This window comes from Dermochelys coriacea, chromosome 18 (assembly GCF_009764565.3).
Source record: "Dermochelys coriacea isolate rDerCor1 chromosome 18, rDerCor1.pri.v4, whole genome shotgun sequence".
Lineage (NCBI taxonomy): Eukaryota > Metazoa > Chordata > Testudines > Dermochelyidae > Dermochelys > Dermochelys coriacea.
In genome coordinates, this window is record NC_050085.1 from 19,618,852 (window position 1) to 19,640,156 (window position 21,305).

Here is a 21,305-nt window from a genome sequence, read left to right on the forward strand (position 1 = left end):
TACTATTAATGGCATTTTAAAAAAATGATCGACTTGATTAAATGAGGCAAAGTTCTTCTCCCTTCAGCCTTGAATACTTCCTGCCATGCCAGACTACAAGGAAAGCAAACTAGCTAATATAAATAGATATTATGATTAAAATGCACAATTATCTTTATTTAAAATAATAATAAAAAAATCCTTGAGCTAGAATAGCACATTACATCAGGGTTTCTGAAGATCTGCAGGGGCAAAGCTGCAAGTTGAGATATTTGCATCCCCTGGAACTTTTTCACAGGGAAATTTGCTGGTTATTATTTATTATTTGTATTACAGTAACTCTTCCACGTTTCAGCCACAGTCAGGAGCCTGTTGTGCTGGGAGCTGTACAAAGACACAGTAAGAGACAGACCTTGCCCCCTGAAGCGTATATTCTAAATAGACAAGGCAGACAAAAGTAGAATTATTATCCCCATTTTATAAATGGGAAGCTGAAGCTCAAGGATATTAAGTGATTTGCTTAAGGTCATGCAGAGAGTCTGTGGTAGAACCAGTAGCTGAAGGCAGATCTGACAGACCAGTGACTTACCTGCAAGCCCGCTCCTCCTCATTTGTTTAACTCTACGGGAAAAGAGGGGTTAGGTGAAGAGGGGGAGAGAAACACCCATGAAGCTGCTCATCCCAGGATCGAAGCAATTTCATATTAATTTCATATTGGTTTTGTTTTTGGTTTCTGTTGATGCTTTAGGTGAGGTCTGCCACAAATCCTACACGCAGTTCTCCAACCTCTGCCGCCACAAGCGGATGCACGCGGACTGTCGCACCCAGATCAAATGCAAGGACTGCGGCCAGATGTTTAGCACTACCTCCTCTCTCAACAAGCACCGGCGCTTCTGCGAGGGCAAGAACCATTACAACACAGGGGGGATTTTTGCCCCTGGCCTACCTTTAACGCCCACCTCCATGATGGACAAATCTAAACCCTCACCCAACCTCAACCATGCCAGCCTGGGATTCAATGATTACTTTCCATCCCGACCTCACCCAGGGGGTATTCCGTTCTCGCCTGCTCCCCCAGCATTTCCTGCCCTTACTCCAGGATTCCCAGGGATTTTTCCTCCCTCTCTATACCCCAGGCCCCCTTTGTTGCCTCCCACACCTCTGCTCAAGAGTCCCCTCAACCACACCCAAGACGCAAAGCTTCCAAGCCCCCTGGGGAACCCGGCACTGCCTCTAATTTCTGCAGTGAGCAACAGCAACCAGCCCATCTCAGGGGAGGAGAAATTCGAAAGCAGCTTGGAAAACTCCTACTTGGACAAGCTAAAAGCCAGGAACAGCGACATGTCTGATGGGAGCGACTTCGAGGATATCAACACGACCACAGGCACAGACCTTGATACCACCACTGGCACTGGCTCTGACCTGGAGAGCGATGCAGAGAGTGATAGGGACAAAATGAAAGACAAAAGCAAACAGACTGAGAACAAGCCAGATTTTGTCAGCAGTTCTGTGTCCACCAGTTCCACCAACAATGTGAACGAGCTCCCTCTTTTCTATTCTCAGCACTCCTTTTTCCCTCCCCCAGAAGAGCAGCTGCTACCCACGACGGGGGCAGCCAATGACTCTATAAAAGCTATTGCCTCTATTGCAGAGAAATATTTTGGCCCTGGCTTTATGGGGATGCAGGAGAAGAAGATAGGTTCCCTCCCATATCACTCCATGTTCCCATTTCAGTTCCTCCCCAATTTTCCCCATTCACTGTATCCTTTTACGGACCGGACCCTCAATCACAACTTGCTGGTCAAGGCAGAACCAAAGTCACCCAGGGACCTTCACAAAGTGGGTAGCACCAGCTCAGAATCTCCTTTTGATCTCACCACAAAACCAAAAGAGATTAAGCCAATCTTGCCACCACCCAAGGTCTTGCCGGCCCCGTCTTCTGGGGAGGAACAGCCACTGGATCTAAGCATCGGCAATCGCATCCGAGCCAGCCAGAACGGAGGGAGGGAGCCCCGAAAAAACCACATCTATGGGGAAAGGAAACTAATGGCCAGTGAAGTACTACCCAAGATTTCTCAATCTCAGCTCCCTCAGCAGCCATCCCTGCATTATGCTAAGCCATCACCCTTTTTCATGGACCCCATATACAGGTATTAACATACCCTGCCTTAATCATTTCTTCCAACAGGCTCATTTCAAAGGTGGGGTTCATGACTTAAGACAGATCATGATGTGGGGGGTGGGTGGAAAGAAGAGAAGAATGATTCAGTAAAAGCATGCTACATTTGATTGTACTTGCCCTCTTTTGTTAAAGCAGTTAGAGATTTGTGAATGAAAAGGGCTGTATAACTGAAAAGAATAATCATTGATGTTATCCAGAGGCATACATTTATGTAGGGAAAGGGCCATATTCCTATTTCAACAAGAAGGAGTGTGGCCCATTTAAGAAACCTAGCCAACACTAAGATGGCATCTCATGTTGGGTGAATTCCAAAAAGTTTGATTCAGATAAGAATGCAACAGTTCTGAAGTATGTGAGAACCCTTATTCTAGTGAGTTGAGAATGACTCTGAAAGTCAAGAGGCATAGGTTGTATTCCCAGTTCTGCCACTGACCTCTTTTATGGCCTCTGGCAAGTCCCTTCACCTTGTTTATTTTTTGTTTTTATTCTGTCTGTAGAAATGGGGATAATGATTTATACCCACCTTTCCAAAGTACTTTGAGATCTACAGGTCACAAGTACTATGTAAATGCTAAGTGCCGCATTATTATCCAAAACTCTCTTGTCTGCAAATCTTGCAAGCATGTCTTCCTTACAAGGTTTCACGTGCTTCCTGGTTTCAGCCAGTGAGGAAAGCCTAATTCATGGTGTTTTGCTCCTGGTACTAGCTGAACCCAGGGAGCATGTGAAAGCTTAGTAGAAAAAAATAACCAACCTGGTTTTTGAGCCTCCAGAAAGAGCAAGGTTGGGTTCCAACTTACAGTGAAGGTTTGAGTCCTTTTATTTTAGAGCCCTTTAAAAATTTTTATAACACTAAAAACCCGTGGAGACTTCAGTTACAAAAAATGGGCACCATTAACACTTTGTGTTTCCCACCCCAGTGCCAACAATATCCTGGGTATCTTCCTGCTGTACCATGGTACCACAATCACGGTGGAGTGGCAAATACTAATTTTTAGCACCCGTAGTAAGTTGGTGCATCAGATTTGTGATCTAGGGCACCAAATCAGGCGCTTACAGTTAAAATGGGTATTGGGGCCCCCTGAGTGTCCATTTCAGTATGCAAATGCTAGATTTGAGCTTCCAGCTTCCATTTTCCAGATTGGCTCCACAGGTGTAGTGGTTTGTCTCTGTATTGCTTCCTATATGGAAATTGGAGCGTCCAATACATGGCTGTGTACCTGCACTGGTCCTCCAAGAAGAGGTGGTGAGGAAAACTGAGTCTAGTTCTAGCCCAGTCTCAGAACGTTATTGGGCACACTCTTAGAGTTGGAGTTTGGCAATCCTTTTAATGGAAGAGATTCAAAGTTCTGCTGGCATGTGGGTCCCAGAGCACTTTGTCCATGTGCTCAGGGAGGTGCACAGAGTAATTGAAGGGTAGCCCAGGAAAACACCTGCTATGCACTGCCTTGCTACTATTGCATGGCTGATAAGTGTGGGAAAAAATGATGTCAATGTCTAACTAGGCCAAAGAGCTGTCAGCTAAGATGAGGATTAGTGAGCCCTCATTGCTTTGCTGTTAAGAAAGCCCCAGTCTCTTTGCCAGCACTTTCAGGGCTGATTCTGCATTGCTTACTTACATGCTTACTTTCTGGGGTGGAAAGAAGGCTACTCCATGACCTGGGACATATAATATGTTCTGTCTGGCACCTATCATGATCATCCTCCTCCAGAAAAATAAGTGATGTAAATAGTCCAGTGTTTATTTTTGTAAAAATATGTCTGGACAATAAATAAAGTGGATTGGGTGGGATCTGAGAATCAGTTTAGGATTCCACCACCTCTGGGTATTCTCAGAAGGATTGCTAAAATAACAAAGGTTGAAAAAAGCACTTGCCAGTTAAAATAGCAGTCTCGGGAAAACCGCAAAGGACCAGAAGACAGGCGTAAGTGAAGGATGAGGGTGTCATTTGCTGCATTCCATGGGATGCAAATAGTTTCAGTAAAATATTAAAATAGAAAGTCAGTGGTGGAGTCACTTGCAAATCAGACTTCTAATGTAATGAGCTAAATAGCAAAGCTTCCAAGTCCTAGCTTGAAAAAATATGGAAATATTTTGGTTCTAAACTTTATCAGACTCTCTCACATCATTTGGCTCCTCTTCCCCTTATCCCTCTCCCCACCCCCAAAGTCCTTGACATTTTCTCTTGGTGATATAATTTAATGCAGCCAGACAGCCTGAAATCAGTGCAATTTTCAACTCAGCCTTGTTAAGGTAATGTTCTCAGGCACTGGGCTGAAAAGATCAGCTTAATCCTTTAGTCACTGTGGAATTTGGCTCTGACAGGGAGATCTGCCCTTTACTGTGTTCAGTGCTTGGCATTGAAAGGTGCCAGAACTGAGCAGAATGTGGTGATATTGCTTCACCCAGGGCCTCATGTAAATGTTTTTTTTTCCATTTTTTTGATAGAGGTTGGGTTGTTTCATGGGAAACCTTCTAGGCAGCTCAAGAAGGTACTTCCCCCAATGAATACATCATGGCTAATTTCAGCCCTTCATGGAGGAAGGAAGGCTGAGTTGGCTGCACCATTATTAGCTGCAGTTTAATATATCTGCCACTTTACACTGGATCAGTTGAAATTTATTTCTACAATTTGTCTTTTTTAAGCAAAAATGACTTAGTTCATGATTTTTATGTCCAAATCACTAAAAAATAAATCATTATAATTGGGACTAAGTTTCAGATCCTCTTTTTTCTTTTTCTCTAGAAAGAGTAGCTTCAAATTAAATTAATACACTAAATAGCACTGTGCAAGAACTTTGCCCCTCATTGGATTAAACTCTGTTGGCTATTTAAACTATGTACCAAGTGGCTGAGATGTAACGCCGGATTCTGTTTTCATTTACACTGGAGAAATGTAATTAAGGTCACTACGATAACGCTGGATATTCACTGGTGTAACAGAGATAGGATCTATTCCAAGGTTTGAAAGATGCAGTTACATTCCTAGGAGTTATTTTCTATAACATTATTCCCCCAGCAAACGGGCTAGTTCACACTTTTGCTGGATGACTTCACTGCGTGGTTTCACTACAAATCTATGATGCCATGACATTAAGGCCATTGTTTTGAAAAATAGGAGCCAAAAGTTAGGCTCCTAAATCCATATTTAGGTTTTTAAACCTGAGATTTTCAAAATAGCCTAAGTGCCTTCACTGGGGTTTTGCTCCTAAGTCACTTAGGCATTTTGGAAAACCCAACTCTTAGGAGCCTAAATGTAGATTTAGGGCTTGCTTACATGGGGAAGAAGCCCACAGTAGCTAGTGCAAGTGGGCATCAGCTACTATGCATTAACTCCCTGTGTGAACGCTCTTATTATGCACTAAGAGCGTCTTTGTGTGCATCAGTTTAATGCACTTTGGAAGTGTGTGAAGCTAAACTGCCTGAGGGCAGTCTCAGTGAGCATTAAGAGTGTCCACACAGGGAGTTAATTCTCAGAAGCTAGTGCTTTTTAAATTCACACCCTAGCTCCCTGCACACTAACTTCCCTGTGTAGATATACCCTTCGGATCCAAAGTTTCAGCTCATAGTTTTGAAAATTTTGGTCATAGGCATTTACCAAACAAAGCCAATTGCAATGTATACCTAAGCTTTGAGAGAGAGGAAATAAATACAAAACACCTAATTGTTTCAGTTGGATTTTAGCACACTTTGGGGCTGCAGAATCAGGCCCAGCGTGAACCATAAGATGAAGACAAACTAGGGCAAAGGTCTTTCCTTGCTATGGCTGCCACAGACTTAGTAGCTTTTCTGTCTTGAATCAGAACATTCCACAACAGCGATGAACCTTGTAGGGCACAGGTGGCATATCCATGCAGCAAAGGCACCAGGACACTCCTGCGTGGGCACATCTAACCCTTTTGTTCATCTCTAGCACAACAGTTGTGGTGTGTGTTGTAAAGTATCACCCAAAATATAAAGCATGGGCTGAGCCTGTTCTTTCAAAGAACTGTTGTCTATGTGCTTTATGGGATCCCATTTGCGATTCCCATGGAAAGGGATGGCAAGGTGTGTTTATTACCAGAAACATAGTCTTTAAATATATTTCAACTGCTCTGCACATGACTTGTTGTTATTAGTTTTCTTCCCCGTTTACAGCCCTGTAGGGTATGTAACCCTCTGTGTTGTTGTCCAGCAGGGTGGAGAAGCGGAAGGTGACAGACCCAGTGGGTGCCCTAAAGGAGAAGTACTTGCGACCTTCCCCGCTGCTTTTTCACCCACAGGTAAAACCAGGAGAAACACAACACAGTGTTGATAGGATGCCAAGAAATTAGAGATGGAGATGTGACATTTAGGTCACTTTGTTCGTACCTCCCTGGTTAAACCCGACAGTATTTTCCAGCACTTATTTTTAAAGCAAAGTAATTTCATACCCGATTTTAGAATGATGGAATCACTGCCCTATTGGTCCTTTAGTGCTAACCAAATTCATCTTGCCAGGGTCCAAGTAAGAAAGGGCTGGGCAGCTTGCAAGGGCCCGTCTAACCTCTTGCTTTCCTCTCTTCCAAAATGCCGATCTAATTTTTCATTGCCCTGCACCTTGTGTAGTCATTTAAACCAGTGCAAAGTGGGAGTAAGACGCTACCAAATCAGAATAGTAGCATTTTGCAGTGCTCAATTTACACCACAATAACAATTGCACCAGTTGCAGGGCAGTGGAGAATCAGGCCCTCCTGATACAGTTAGTTCAAGAATGTATTTGCTACTAAGAACAAGATTGTGCCTCACCTCCCTTGAGCCCCTGCATGACAGTTGGGCACAGTTACAGTCCCTATGCTCCCAAGAGCTCAGAAATTGCTTCATCGGTTACTCCTGGGGGCAGTCTGCACCTAAAAATTAAAAATTCTGCACACAGTGTTTTAAAATTCTGCAAATTTTATTTGTCAAAATAGCACTACATAATCACACCAATTTCAATTATTTTGGAAATTTATTTCAAAATACCTGTCAGCAAATATGTCTGTAACAATACAGACACACACAAAGTTTCCCCCAGGAGTAGAGAGTTAAAGAAACCCCTATGACAACCCAGTTCCTGTTTCCCCACCCAGAGCCCAGCTGCGGGGCCAGATACCCACAACCCCTCCTCCCTGAGCCCACTTGCAGGGCCCCCTCCAGCCAATACACCCAAACCTCCTCCCTCCAGAGCCCAACCGTGGGGCCCCTCCAGTCCAAATACCCACTCCCCCCAGAACCCAGCAGTGGGCTGCCCTTTCCCAGACACCCATCCACCTCCCCGCAGAGTCCATGGATCCAGAGGGAGAAACAGCCTGATGCTCAGTCCGGGGCTTGCATGGAGTTTCCTGCGTGGTGCCCTCTCCTTCCCTCGGCAGGCTGGGAACTGCAGCTGCCAGGAATCCCCTAGCTCCCTCCCTACCCCACATCCCCAGCAGTGTTTTCAGTGTGCGAGCTAGGCTCTGCCAAGTCCAGCAGCCCTTAGTGGCGGCTCACAGCACTGCAGCCCATTTCTCTGGGGGAAAGGAAATTCTGCATGCACATTAATTTCTGCAAAATTCTGCATTGCGCAGTGGCACAGTATTCCCCCAGGAGTAATCTGTGCCTCATTAAGGTGCAATACATCTCAAAGGGGATGGGGAGGAAGAGGGGTCAATCCCCCAAGCAGGAGCTAGCAAAGTCAGCCACTTACAGTACCCTCTGCTGGGTGTAGCAGTGGGCCCTTCATGCAGAACTGTGCTTAAAAGGCATGACTAAGCCCTAAGCCCAGAGTGACTGTCAGTGAAAATCAGGCCCATGTGAAACTCATGGCCAAGTACAAACTAAAACCTCTATCGTTTAGCATTACTCTGATGCTCTGTATGACTCATTTCTCCTTTAGAGATAATACAGTCAACTCTGCCATGCTGTCCTTTTCTAAGTGATAGCCGCCAGCTCCCCTCATTTGCTCTCTCCAAATGCTCTGTGGTCGCTATTGTAGTCTCATTTATATTTACGTGCATTGTTCTCTTTTGACAGCATTTCCCACCTTGGATAAATAACCCACGGGTTTGTGAAAGCTGGATACTGGCTGCTTTCACGGCTAAACTTAGTTCCTTCATTGTTTCGCATCGGCCCGAGAGTTTGGTTAATAACTTCCCCTGATTTTTCCTTCAAGCTAGCTGGATAATAGCGACAGGCTGGTCAGGAACATCCTGTGTTTGTGTGAATTAGAATAGTGGGGATATCTGCCTGTAAAGGATCTGATAGCAGGGAGGAGCTACTAAGGCAAAGCCGGGGTCCAGCAAGATGGTGAGAAACTTACAAGCCTCGAATAAGAGCAGGCATTGGGTGGAAGGCTATTAACATTGTTCATGAAATCCAGACCCCCTCCTCTTCCCATGGAAAAAAAAAGATATGGAAGGCCTGGTTATCTCTAATAGCTTATTACACAAAATAGTCCAAAACCTAAATATCACTCAGTCTGAAACTTCCTGATAACTACTTTTTTAAAAAGTACAATAGGTTCCTGTACAAAGGATATTTAATCTTGAGCTGTAAATTCATTCTGATCGGAATAATTAAATGACCGTACTGTTCCCTTGTTATGTAGTTAATCTGATCATAAAGATGGAAGCTGACAGAGAAGACGATTTTGTCTAGAGTTGTGTGGCATTCATCCATACTGTCCACCGTTTACTGTCAGGGATGTTGTTTGCCTAAATCCCATGCCTTAAAGCGTTTTTATACGTCTTTGTCTCTGCTTTTCTTACAGCCCATATTAATCTAAATGCATGTTTGTATTTATTTCAGTATTTCTCTGAACTGGAACACAACTGAGAAATACACTGATTTCACTTCTACTGTAGGTCCTGATCCTGCAGCCATTCCTCATGTGAATGGTCCCATTGACCTTTTAGGAAGTTCTGGGTAGTGGAGCCTTTAGAACTGAGCCCTAATGTGTGGTACAGACTGAACATTCAAAAGGCGTTTCTCCCTTAAAGCCAAATGAATTTTACACAGCTCTAGTTTTGCATCCTGTATTTCTCTGCAGCCCCTCTCCAATGATTTCCATTAGTCTGACATTGTCTATTTTAAACAAACCTCTAGAAAACATAAATAAATGGTATGACTTCATGATTACTTAACGGCAAACCCTTTCCCACCTGTTAACTTTCTTTTCTTCTTCCTTTCTTTTTATTATACTAGTCACTTGTCCCCTAAATAACAAAGCACCTCTACCACTAGAGAGGCCATGACCCGTGTTTAGAATTTTAAAATAAGCCCACAGCTGTCATGCTAGCAAACATCTCTGACTAAGTGCCTAAAGAACAGGGCACAACAAAAGATATCTCCAGGTATTCCAGCAAAGGACAAAGTGACATGGCTCTGAAAGATCCAGATAGCATTTTAACATGATGGTTTTGTTATATGACTGGCACCTAGGGCTGGACTTTTGCTGTAAATGCTCAAGTAACCTTTTCAAATGGCTGGTGCTAAGTGTTACTTACTATTTATCATAGGCTCTGAGTCTCCAGCTAACGGGCTGTGGCTCTATTAATGAGAAATGGCTTTACTGTTCCTCTTTTTTTAAGGTTTATGGATGGTTGTCAAACAATATCTTGGCTCTCATTTCCCCCCAACCCAGTTTAATATAGTGTAAACGTGTAAAAGGTCAGCCCTTCCTGTACACTAGAGCATCTAGGTTTTGATATATGGCTTCCTACTCCCTTCCGCTCACTCGCTGTCTCCCCTGCTCTGCGGCTGGCTCTCCAGCTCACAGGATCCCACTCCCCCTATCACTCACTTTTTCTTTATGATGTAATCTGCAGCAAGGAGGCAGTTTTATTGCTTGCTTGTTTGTTTCACCCAAATTTTCAGTTTGGTGTCTTAAAAGACTCCTCGTGGGTGGAGAAACAAATGTTAATAACATTGGCCAGTTCCTCTAAATTGAATTTCTCCCTGCAATTTTCTGCATGAGCTTTTTGAGTCTAATGAAATTAATGACGTTTCATTTTGCTTTTTCTCCATATTTATTTTTGCATGTGACTGGATTTATTTGCTGTCCCCTGGGTCTGTTTACCCATCACACTTTGGTCATTTAATCCCATGAATAGGTGCTGGAACTAGAGGTGCTGGGGCTGCTGCTGCAGCCCCAGGCTTGAAGTGGTTTTCATCATATACAGGGTTTACATTTTGGTTTAATGGCTCCCAGCACCCCCACGATACAAATTGTTCCAGTGCCCTGATCCCAGTCCTGTATGATATGACAGCCACTGATGAATCAGCTTCCATAAATCCTAGAAATTACCGATGATAAAGACCCGTTAGTATTGTCCATCCCTGCTCATGCACCTTCTGCATAGAGCAGTGGCCATAGTGGGGTGGGAGGGCCCCAGATCTTGGGCTGCAGCCTGAGCATGAACTGAGGAAACCAGCCCTTTAGCCCAAGTCCCGCAAGCCTGAGTCAGCTGGCACGGGCCAGCCGCAGATGTCTAATTGCAGTGTAGACATACTCGGTGTCATGCCACTGTGGCTTTCTGGATCCTCCAACCCTGCATTTCCCACCCCAAACACACACACCTTCTGTAAGTTTTTAAAACATTTAGTTTATGGCCTCTCTAAACCCTCACTCTCTCAACTGAGAAGAGGATTCTGGTGACACATTAATTTTATTTTGGCTGGAATTCTCTTCTACTCCAGGAAATGGGCCCCTATCACACCAACCCTTTCACCACCTTTACTAGCTTCCTAGCCTTCTTTGTGTCTAATTAAAACACTGCCCTCTTAGCTTTCAAAACTTTCTGGGGACTCACCCCATCCTAGCTCTGACCTCAGATCCACCTACTCCCTGTCTGCTCTCTTCACTCCTCCAAGCTCAGCCTGGTCGCTGTCCCTTCTCCATGGCTGGAGATCACTCCTTCACTTGTTCTCTTTTCCCCTCCATACATCTAGAATTCTCCTGCCTCCTCCCTGTGAGCTACTTCCAGTCTGAAACCTTCCTTTTCTCAACACTGGGGTTGTCTGTCTCTCCCTCTCCTTCTGAAGCCCTTGGTGAGACTACGTGTAGTGGATGCTCTATTAAAAATAAAATGCTGTATGCTACATTCCCAGCGTGTGTTTGTTTTGTGTTTGAGGGAAGTGTTTGCTCTACAGCTTCTGCATTCAACACTCTTATCTAGTTTCACCACCACCGCCCTAAGCCTCATTTAGATAGGGGGAGAGAAAAGCCAAGTGCGTTTTGAGATTGTTATTAATGCCAAAAGTCAACATATGGGCATAGCAGATGATAGAAATGTGCCTGGTACAGCTTCTAAATTCTGATGCTTACTGTACAGCCAAGCTTGGCTTTATCAGCTGAATCTTCAGCTGATTTCTCAGAGCCTGGTTAATTATTTCCAAGTGCACTGACTGGTTTCAAGTGAACCTATTTTACTCTGGTTTCAGAGTAGCAGCCGTGTTAGTCTGTATTCGCAAAAAGAAAAGGAGTACTTGTGGCACCTTAGAGACTAACAAGTTTATTTGAGCATAAGCTTTCGTGAGCTACAGCTCACTTCATTTTACTCTGTGGAGCTGGCTTCTGAGGATGTGGGCTAGAGCCAGCAGTAGCTTCGGAAACACACAGTACAGCTGAGAAACATGTTCTGTGCCTCCGGTTTTCTTCTTTCAGTGGCTTTTCATAACATGACTTCTCTACTTGTACAAACAGATGTCAGCCATAGAAACCATGACAGAGAAACTGGAGAGTTTTGCAGCCATGAAAGCAGACACTGGCACATCCCTGCAGCCCCTCCCGCATCACTCCTTCAACTTCCGGTCCCCGCCCCCTACGCTGTCAGACCCCATCCTGCGCAAGGGCAAGGAGCGCTATACCTGCAGGTAAAGAATAGGCACTGCCAGTAGAACTAACCTGAGATGCTCCGTTTGGGATTATGGTTCCATACTTGTTAAAGCAACATCCAATACAGACATGTTATGGGGCACGTGGAGGAGTTAACCATCTCCACTGGGGTGTGGAGAAAAGATACACAGAGCAGAATCTGAGAAGAGGATTCTGATGACACATAAATTTTAAAACTGTCTGTTTTTGTTTGAAGAAAATTCAGCATCCTCCTTTTACCTATAGCCTTAATCTAGCAATTCTCAGGCCAAATAGAATTTTCTAAACCAAATTTATGTGGGGGAGGGGCTCAAATAAGGCTTTATAATGCAAGCTCATTGTAGCCTCAACTATCCGAAACTTTGCCACTTAAAATGATAATTTATGCAGCAATATGTCTAAAGTAGGCACAGTCACAAAAATATTTCTGGATCCATTCCACTGCAAAACCCCATATCTGAGCGTGCATATTGAATAACAATAATCTGTGTCTACACACCCATATTTTTATGTGCAATTACCAATTTTTTATGCCAATTCCCATTGCATTTTTGGGAGGGTGGGTGCATCCATTTTGTCCACAGTTCACATTTAGTCTTTAGTCCAAGATTTTACTTAGGTATTCAGAAATCCCTGGAGTCTGTTATTCATCATGTAAATCCATGCTGGTTCATGTTCCCCACATGGAAACATTAACTGTCAGGTTTTGCAGTGGCAGAATTTTGAAGCTTTATTTGTTATTATCGTGGTGCATTCTGTGTGTGTAAATATATACACTCCTCCTTTTGTGTTTATTGTGAAATCCAGTTCCCTTTCTTATTTTCCTGCTTTCTGGTCTCTTACCACTTCCTAAAGCTGAACCACCTGGTTCGAAGCAGATGGTCGCACCTGCAGTAGTTCTTCCAGACAATGGTAATTTATAGTCATGTAATGATGGGTATTTGATCCTGCTTTCCTGTTCATTCTCAGTATTTGAGCATAACCAATTGCCTTTTGCCCTTTTCCTTTTAGTCTGCATCTTAAATACAATTGATTGTACCAGCTTCTCCTGCACTTTAATAGTGTGTTGTTGCACAGGTCATTTGAGAAAGGATAATGTCATTTGGGAATGTTACCAAAATAAGTGACAGAGAGTATGGGGGTGAAACAGAATGTTATGAATTGGCCTTGTATTGCAGAGCATTAAGGCACTCATGGTTACTTTGACTTTTGCCTTCCTAGGTACTGTGGTAAGATCTTCCCCCGGTCAGCGAATCTGACAAGGCATCTTCGGACACACACAGGAGAACAACCGTACAGGTGATACTCTTGTCCAGATAATATCCCGTTCCTACATGTTGAGGGCCTGGTTTACCGCTGTGCCATTCCCTTGATTTCAATAACGTTAGCCCTGCACAATATTGTAGAAACGTAGTATTACACATATTGATTAACACTCTCATTACCATTCACTTCAATGAGAACTGAAAACTGTCTTTGAATATTCAACTGTTTTGTAGGGGTTGCCAGTGAGCTTGCTGTTGGGTTTAGCTAGATTAGTTTTCTTTTAATGTTTGCCAGAGGTGCCTTGAATAACAGATTATTGAGCCTTTTTTGTATATCTTTTCTGAAATCTAAATAAGTAAATAAATATGAACTTAGTGTGAAAGTATTGGTCATCATAAGTAAAGGGCCTGATTTTCACCCTTTAGTCTGCACTTGTGTGTGCACAAAATGGCATGTGTACAAACCCCCACACACTCTTTTTATACCTGTTTGCCCCGCCGGGGCACATTCAAGTGCTAGAAGCTTTGTATGCAAAATCCACTTGGTACAAATGTTTGAAAATTTAGTAGAGCTAGCTGGAAAATTTATATTTTTCACTGAAAAATGATGGCGCAAAAATTTGCCAAACTTTTTTTCCTTTCAATTTTTCAATTCGTTTTATTAGTTGCTCACAAAAATTTAGAAATAAAATGTTTGTAGGCATATGTACATGCAAAACTGAGCTCACACAAGAGAAGGACAAGTTGTGTCCACACCAAAGTTTATCATAATATTTATAAGAATTTTCTGAACAAGTCTTGGTGACTGTTATTGAGGCTTAGCGTTAATATCAACAATTCAGGTACCTTTCATTGTTGTGATGGTGTTTTAGTAATTAATACCATAGGGATCTCTATGCTCACTACAGAGACCTGTGATATTGACCACATAAAGGCACATATAAACAATTTTAGGAACAGCAAAAGGCCATCTGGACATTTTTGGTGGTTTAGTTTAACTTAATTAAGTTAAACATACTAGACATTTTTGGTGGTTTAGTTTAATTTAATGAAGCCACTTTCCCCCTTATTTAAACCTTTCCAGGAGAGTTAAAGTTTGTTTGTAAGCATTACGTAAAGAGTTATTTGTAAGGCCTCTCTAAAATGGCATATATTTTGTAACCACTCACTATTCTTCTAATTCTTCAATTCCATTATTTGATATGAGGTGAATGAATACTGCATATTCACTCCACACCCTTGTTTCACCAAAATGCACACTCCCAATTATGCACAGATGGTGAGTCTAGTTTTCTTCCAAAAAAGGAGACATGCAACCTAACAAAGGTTAGGAAAATAAAGATTTATTTGATCTGGTCTTCTCCCAGAAAATGAGCTCTGTGTGTGTGTTTTTGTAATAGAGGATTGACTTCTGGACAATGTTGCATTGGAATAGTACTCCTGAGAGTTAGTGCTATGTTTACAGAAGACTTTAATTATCATTGATTTTCTTTTGCTCTCTGAGAACTGCGATTTCCAACTTTAGCAACAATAATTGTTTTGAAAGCTTTTTTAGCAAACATTGACTTTGTCTGGGTTAAGGGACCTGGCTGATTATCAGGATTTTTTTGTTCTTGTTGCAACTTTTCTTTTGATTCTTTAAGCAGTTCCTATGTTCACGCTTGTAATTTGGAAGATTATTCAAACTCACATGTGCACAAACATAAACAAAACCACCTACATGGAACACAGACCCAGAGATACAAATGTACATGCATGAATACAGAAGCAGTCTTGTTAGAGCAAGAATTAGCAAATCAGGAGATGTAGGTTCTGTTCCTGACTGTCACTGATAAACTGTCTCACCTTTGGCAAGTCACTTTACCTGTATATGTCTTAGTTTCCCCATCTGTAAAATGGAAAAATACATTACATGATGGGAGCTAATTAACTAAAGTTTGTACAATGTTTTGAAATTTTAAAGTGCTACTTATTTTGTTACTGAGTCACACATACTAATGTACTATACATACGTATTTAAAAGGAAAATGGCTGAAGATGATTTGACTGTATCATGACGTGTGCAGATCTATGTGATACAATGGATTTAGATGGCATTCTTTCCTATCTACAGTTCTTTTCCCCCATCTGGTCTAAAATTCAACAGTATGTTTCGGAACCCAAGAATAAAACAAAGCAATCAAACTTAACTATTTCAATTTCCTTCAGAGGAGGACAAAATAAGTTTGGCTTGTTGTGAAATAATGTCAAATATCTCTGGCAACTCAGGTAGTAAAAAAACAGGGCTCTGTCATCCTTCTCCTTGGACTGCAAAGCAAGATTCAGAAGAAGCAGGTTTTTTTAATGACCCTCTTACTGTTTAAAACACAAGAATACAAGGGTGTTTTGTGGGGGCTTTCCCCCTCCTGCTTTGAAACTACATAAAACCAGAATCAAGAACAAGCAAAGGCCATTTGGTTCAACAAGGCTTATTCCCTCTTTCAAAAGTCCATTCCCTCCAGGATGCCATCTAATTGATTCTTGAATTACACCCAATCCTGGAGCCTTGGCAACCTTGCCTGTTAGGCTGTTCCCTAGATCTGCGATTCTTTCTATAAAGATGTGCTTCCTGACGTCTGTTTTGAATTTGTTTTTCTTTAATTTCCTTTTAGGCCCCCATGTCCTGTTGTCTGCACTAAGTTGAAACTAACAACTACAGCTGACGTTTACCATGTCGTTTAAGATTGCACATAGTTCAATAAAAATCTCTTCTTTTTTGTTTTCTGTTAAAGATCCTGGGCTAAATGCATCTCTGGTGAAACTCTACTCAAGACTAGGAAGTTACATAGGGAAGGAATATGGACCCATATGTTTAAGGGCTTTTACTGTCTTTACAGCTCATGTTATTGAGTCTTCAAATAAATGTAAAGTTTTACAAGTGGAATCATATTACTTATAGTGTAGTAAGAACAAGGCACCGTAATATTCCAGTTGTGATTTAATCAGAGTATCTTAGTTCTATGGTGACTAGCTCCATTACACAATATTATACATCGGTGTTCTAACTGCTTTTTTCTCTCCAACTGGTTTTTTAAACCATGTCTCCGTATTCCTTGAGGTCTTAAGGGTTGTCCACTATTTCTCTGAGATCTTTCTCAAAGTTCCCCAGCTCTGGCTCATTGCTATCCATCATTTGTTCCTGCTTATTATTTTTGAGCCTGCTGGTGTATTATTTTAAATTGCTCAGCAATAAATTTCACTAGCAATTTGTCAGTGAGTTTACAAACCAAATGCAACTCCTTTTGTGTTCTATGTTCCTTCAGCCACTGCATTTACCTCTTCCCTAAATTTAAAGTTGGTCTCTCTGTCGAGGTAATTTATTTAGATTAAAACCAGCAGAGATCCAAGTTCTGACCCCTCTGGGACCACATTTAATACAGTACGTCTCCCTCGTCCCTGCACTCACAGACATTAGAAATACCTCCCTTCACATGTCCCTCTGTTTTCTGTTTTTTTAAAAAGCTCTTTATCCATTCTCCATATCCTACCCTGGATCCCCATAGCTCATAGTTAAAGCAAGGGCCTGTCAAGCGAAACTTTTCAAAGGCTTCCTGAACATCTAAATAAACTGACAAACATGGGGCCAAATCCTTCTTGCTTTACTCATGCATACTCCCTTTGAAGTCCCTGGAACTTCTCATGTGAGTAATGTGAGCCGGACATGGCAAGTAGACCTACAATAGTAGCACCAGCAGTAAACAATTATATATTATGGTAGCAGTCAGAGGCCCCAGTGAGGAGTGAAGCCCTATTGTGTCAGGCACTGTACAAACACAGATAAGAGGCAGTCACTACCCCAAATGGCATAAAGTCTAAAAGACACAAAGCAGACAGAAGGGATTGGAATATAACATACAAGCAATTGGCACCACTTGGGGAATTACATGTTTGGCTGGGGTTTAATTTTTTAACTGCGGGTAGAGGTCGGGTGAGGAATGGTAGACTCAGGAAGAGAAAGGGAATAAGAAAAGGAAGGCCATGGAAGGAGTTCTCACCAATCTAGTCACGCTCAGCAGGCAGGGTGGTGTGGGGAGCCCTAAGGAGGGATTTGAGGGAGGACGAGAAATAAGCTGTATGGGTTTTTATCAAGGAGTATTTCCAATACACAAGACACTGACTGGTGGACAGCGAAGGCTGGTATCACTGTCTGAGTGAAGGAGGGAGATGCTAAGGAGAGGTTATTAGAGCAAAGCGAGGCAGGGCTCAGTTGTGAAGAGCCTTGAACGCAAAAACAAGAAGCTTGTGTTTGGTGTGGAGGTGACGGATCAGTTAGTGAAGAGCTACTGGGAGCGCAGTGGCCAGAGCAGTGGTAGTCAGAGCGAGTGGTTGGAGCAGTAGCCAGAAGGCTAGTCTTACCAGCATTTGGAGCGGACCTTAGGGGGGCAAGTTTGCAGAAGTCTAGGCCAGAGAAGTAGAAGCTTCTGCATTCAAGAAGCTAAATGACCTTTGTCCATTTCTAGAGATCTGTGTCATTTTACAGTATCCCTCTCCCCTTCCTTTTTATATTGCTAGAAGCCTGAAGACAGGATAAGGGTTGATGTACCTTCAAATCAAAACAGGAGTGATCTTGGGGTGTTGCTTTCCTGCACTTCCAGTGACGTTTGACCTGCCTGTGTGATCTGTGGTCATACCCGCTATGGGAACTGCCAGAGCTATGGTGTGTGTGCCCCTCCCTCCTCCCAAACACTCTCACCCATAGACAGCTTCCCTTGATTTGTCAAACCTTGTGAATTCCTGAGAATTTCTTGATTGTTTTACAGCACACACATAGTTCAAACTCAATTTCTCAGTGTGACGGCCGGTTCTTTGGAAGCGCAGTTCATTCAGCTAATAGAGAGCTACTTGAAGTGGCTTAACATGCTTTTGGGTTGGTTTAATTGGGGGGTTCCTGCCAATTTTAGCATCACCTTTGTTTATTTATGGTTTGTTTAGCTCTGTGTGTAGGTGAGTATTCAAAAATATGACACTGATGAGTCAAAGAGCATACTTTCTTACATTGTCCTGTATGATGTTCTTACTATAGTTCCAAAGACTAGAAAACAAAGAGGAAGAATTGGTAGCCAGGCATCTATGGAATAATTGGGACATGTTGTTATTTGGACCTTTTAATCTTGATTACAAGAAGTCATGGGCACCCTCATCTTTGGGTGGCCTCAGTAGAAGGTGCAGATGCTCAATATAAATATAAATCAGACCCTTCAATTTGAGGAAGGGAAAGGGCGCTGTACAAAACTTGGTTCATCAATACAGAACATGGGTTTTTTGGCTTTCTTGTTGCCAACAAAAGCAAGCGTCCAAAGAGGCAGCGTGCTCTGTTTTCATCGCTGGTTCAGTTTGCATGTTGTAAGAGTTGAGTTAAAAAAGAAATGTGTTTGGAAAAGAATTTTGGAGAAAGGCATTTTGAAAAAAATGTGATAAAGCAAAAGACTGGGTGTGTTTCCTCGTGTGTTGAGGATGAAGGTACATTATAGCTAATGTCCTGATCCTCATTTGTGATTTAACTGTAGGGAACACAGAGGTGGATGTGGAATCCATAAATATTTGGAGGGAGAGTTTCATATATACTGTGTATCTCTGTGACTTCCAACAATATATGAACATATATTTTAGAGACCAAGTCACAGGCACAGCTGCAGCACATCCAGAAGGTGTGTGTGCGCCGCCAGAGCATAGATTTTTGACACTTCCACCCCTCCCTCATTTGAATCTTTTATGTTTTTTTAAAAAACCAACATTATGTCTTACTGATGGGCTGACTCTAGTTTCAGAGCCACATGGTACAAGAGTTCAACCCTGATTGCCTTCCTCACACCCAAGGCCTCTCACTGAAGTAAATGGGACTAGGAAATTTCATAAAATTAACAAGACTTGCCCAACAGCAGGGTTTATGTTGTGTTCTGCAGGAGCTGGGTTTAATGGGCCAAATTTTGCTTTTGGTTATGCCCGTATATATCCAGAGCAACTCCCTTTAAAATAAGTATAGTTACTGAGGATTTATGCTGGTGTGAGTGCAGAAATTGGTCCAGAAAGTTTAAACGATTTGCAAAAGTCCACAGAGGAGAAAGAATTTCACTGTTGTTGCGGATTGTGGTGATGGGACTTGGGGAAAGGAGACTTGATGAGTATTAACTTACTGAGATTCAGACCGATATAAAAAGGACTTAACATTTGAAATCTTCAATACTGAAAACCTTCCTTGTGGCTCAAAGCTGCCCTCTTCAGTAAGTTAGGTACATTCTTGTTCCTCAATACAAATGAGTGCAGAGGGTTTGGGCTCTCAAGGCACCATTGCATTTGCAAAGGCCTGTATACTCCTACTTTGTTTCAAAGACACTGAATATAAAGTGTGTTGGGCCGGCGTAGTTTGGAAATGAACTGCTGACACATCAACTGTGGGTTCTGCAGAGACTTATCTGAAAGGAGAGTCTTTCCCAATGCTCTCTACCATGGCTCCTTACATTCACTAACTTCCCACCAATGGGTAAGTTTCCCCCACCTTTACAAATGTCATTTCTGGTTTGCATGTTCATTTGCTAAATAAATCATGGTTTTATTTTTAGATTGCATATACTCCTTAGGGCAGGGAGTGCATTTCCCTCTGTGTCTGAAGATTATTTTGCAGATGCTGGGTACTACCACAATATACATATTAATTAATTATTTTTAATTATATGCTAATAGGCCTACACCTTGAGCGCTTCTTTGTTCCTTCAGCCCTTTAGAAATTTCACAAAAAATCACTAGTCTATTTTATCTCCAAATGACTCTGTCACTTGTGAATCTATGAGTTAATGGGGTTTTCTTTCTCTTCCTTTCTATCTCCTTCTCCCCCTTCTTCTTTCTTTACAAAATAAAAAACCTGGGAGACATAAATTCTCCTTTTGTAGTGGTCTATTTAGTAACTATTTACTTTTAAGTTCCTATTTGTTTGGACTGGCTAACCTCTTAATTAATACTAACCCCTTCTTTCTGCATCTTGAATAATAATAATATCAGAATTGTCTGAGATGATTAATGCCCCATGCTTTTCAGCTCCACAGTCAAGTAAAGATTTATAGAGCAATGTTTGATGGTAGGTTTTTTTCCCCCTTCGGTTGCACTCATTGGCATTTGCTTCTATTTTACAGGTGTAAATACTGTGACAGGTCATTCAGCATTTCCTCTAACCTCCAGCGGCACGTTCGAAACATCCATAACAAGGAGAAGCCATTCAAATGTCACCTGTGTAACCGATGCTTTGGGCAGCAGACCAACTTGGACCGACACCTTAAGAAACATGAACATGAGAATGTGCCAGGTAGGAGGTCAACCCTGCTGTGTAATTCTGTTCGGGACACTGGAGAGGGAAATCCCCAATTTAAGTCACTCTGGGTCACATGTGAGAATCTTCATGGAAATATCCATTCTTGTACATGAATATTACTGGGCAGCAAAAGAAAAATATTCATTTTAGATGTTGCATTTCTAAAATTACAAAGAAATGTATTTGTATATCTGTCTCTCACTCACTCACACACACAAACTTTTTTAAAGCTGAAATAATATATTTTTAGATGCTCACATAACGGAAGCAGATAAGTTGTTTTTCACATAAGCAAAAATCTAACAAACCAACCCCACAAAGAGAAAGAAGGAACCTGTGTATTGAAATCCAATATATGAACTATCAGCCGAGAAGAAATTTATTGAAAAAGCTACAAACAAATAGAAACAGAAGTTTATAATGAATTCTTCTTCTCCCATGTTTTTATACCGTAAATGCCAGTAATACTGAAATGTGTATGTGACAGTACAAACTTGACGTATTATTTAGAACTGCTAACTCCATAGTAACAGAGAGGAAGCGTGGTGCAGTGCTTAGGGTTGGGACTTCGGAGACATGGATTCAGTTTCCTGCTCTGTCTCAGCCTCCTTGTGTAACGTTGGGCAAGTCACTTATTAAAGGTATTGAAGCCCCTTAAGAATTTTCAGAAGTGCCCTGGGCAT

General features: G+C 42.1%; 1 protein-coding gene across 8 annotated transcripts in view; it reads left to right on the forward strand.

The window, feature by feature from the left end:
* PRDM16 (PR/SET domain 16) overlaps window positions 1-21,305 on the forward strand; it is a 454,451-nt gene that overhangs the window by 416,950 nt on the left and 16,196 nt on the right. For 7 of the 8 annotated variants that reach the window (XM_043499847.1, XM_038376894.2, XM_038376892.2 and 4 more), the window contains 5 exons: window positions 728-2,129; window positions 6,337-6,424; window positions 11,845-12,014; window positions 13,237-13,314; window positions 20,447-20,616. In XM_043499847.1, the coding sequence (XP_043355782.1) occupies window positions 728-2,129; window positions 6,337-6,424; window positions 11,845-12,014; window positions 13,237-13,314; window positions 20,447-20,616 (1,908 nt within the window). The remainder of the gene's footprint in view (window positions 1-727; window positions 2,130-6,336; window positions 6,425-11,844; window positions 12,015-13,236; window positions 13,315-20,446; window positions 20,617-21,305) is intronic. The other variant, XM_043499846.1, reaches the window with a different exon arrangement.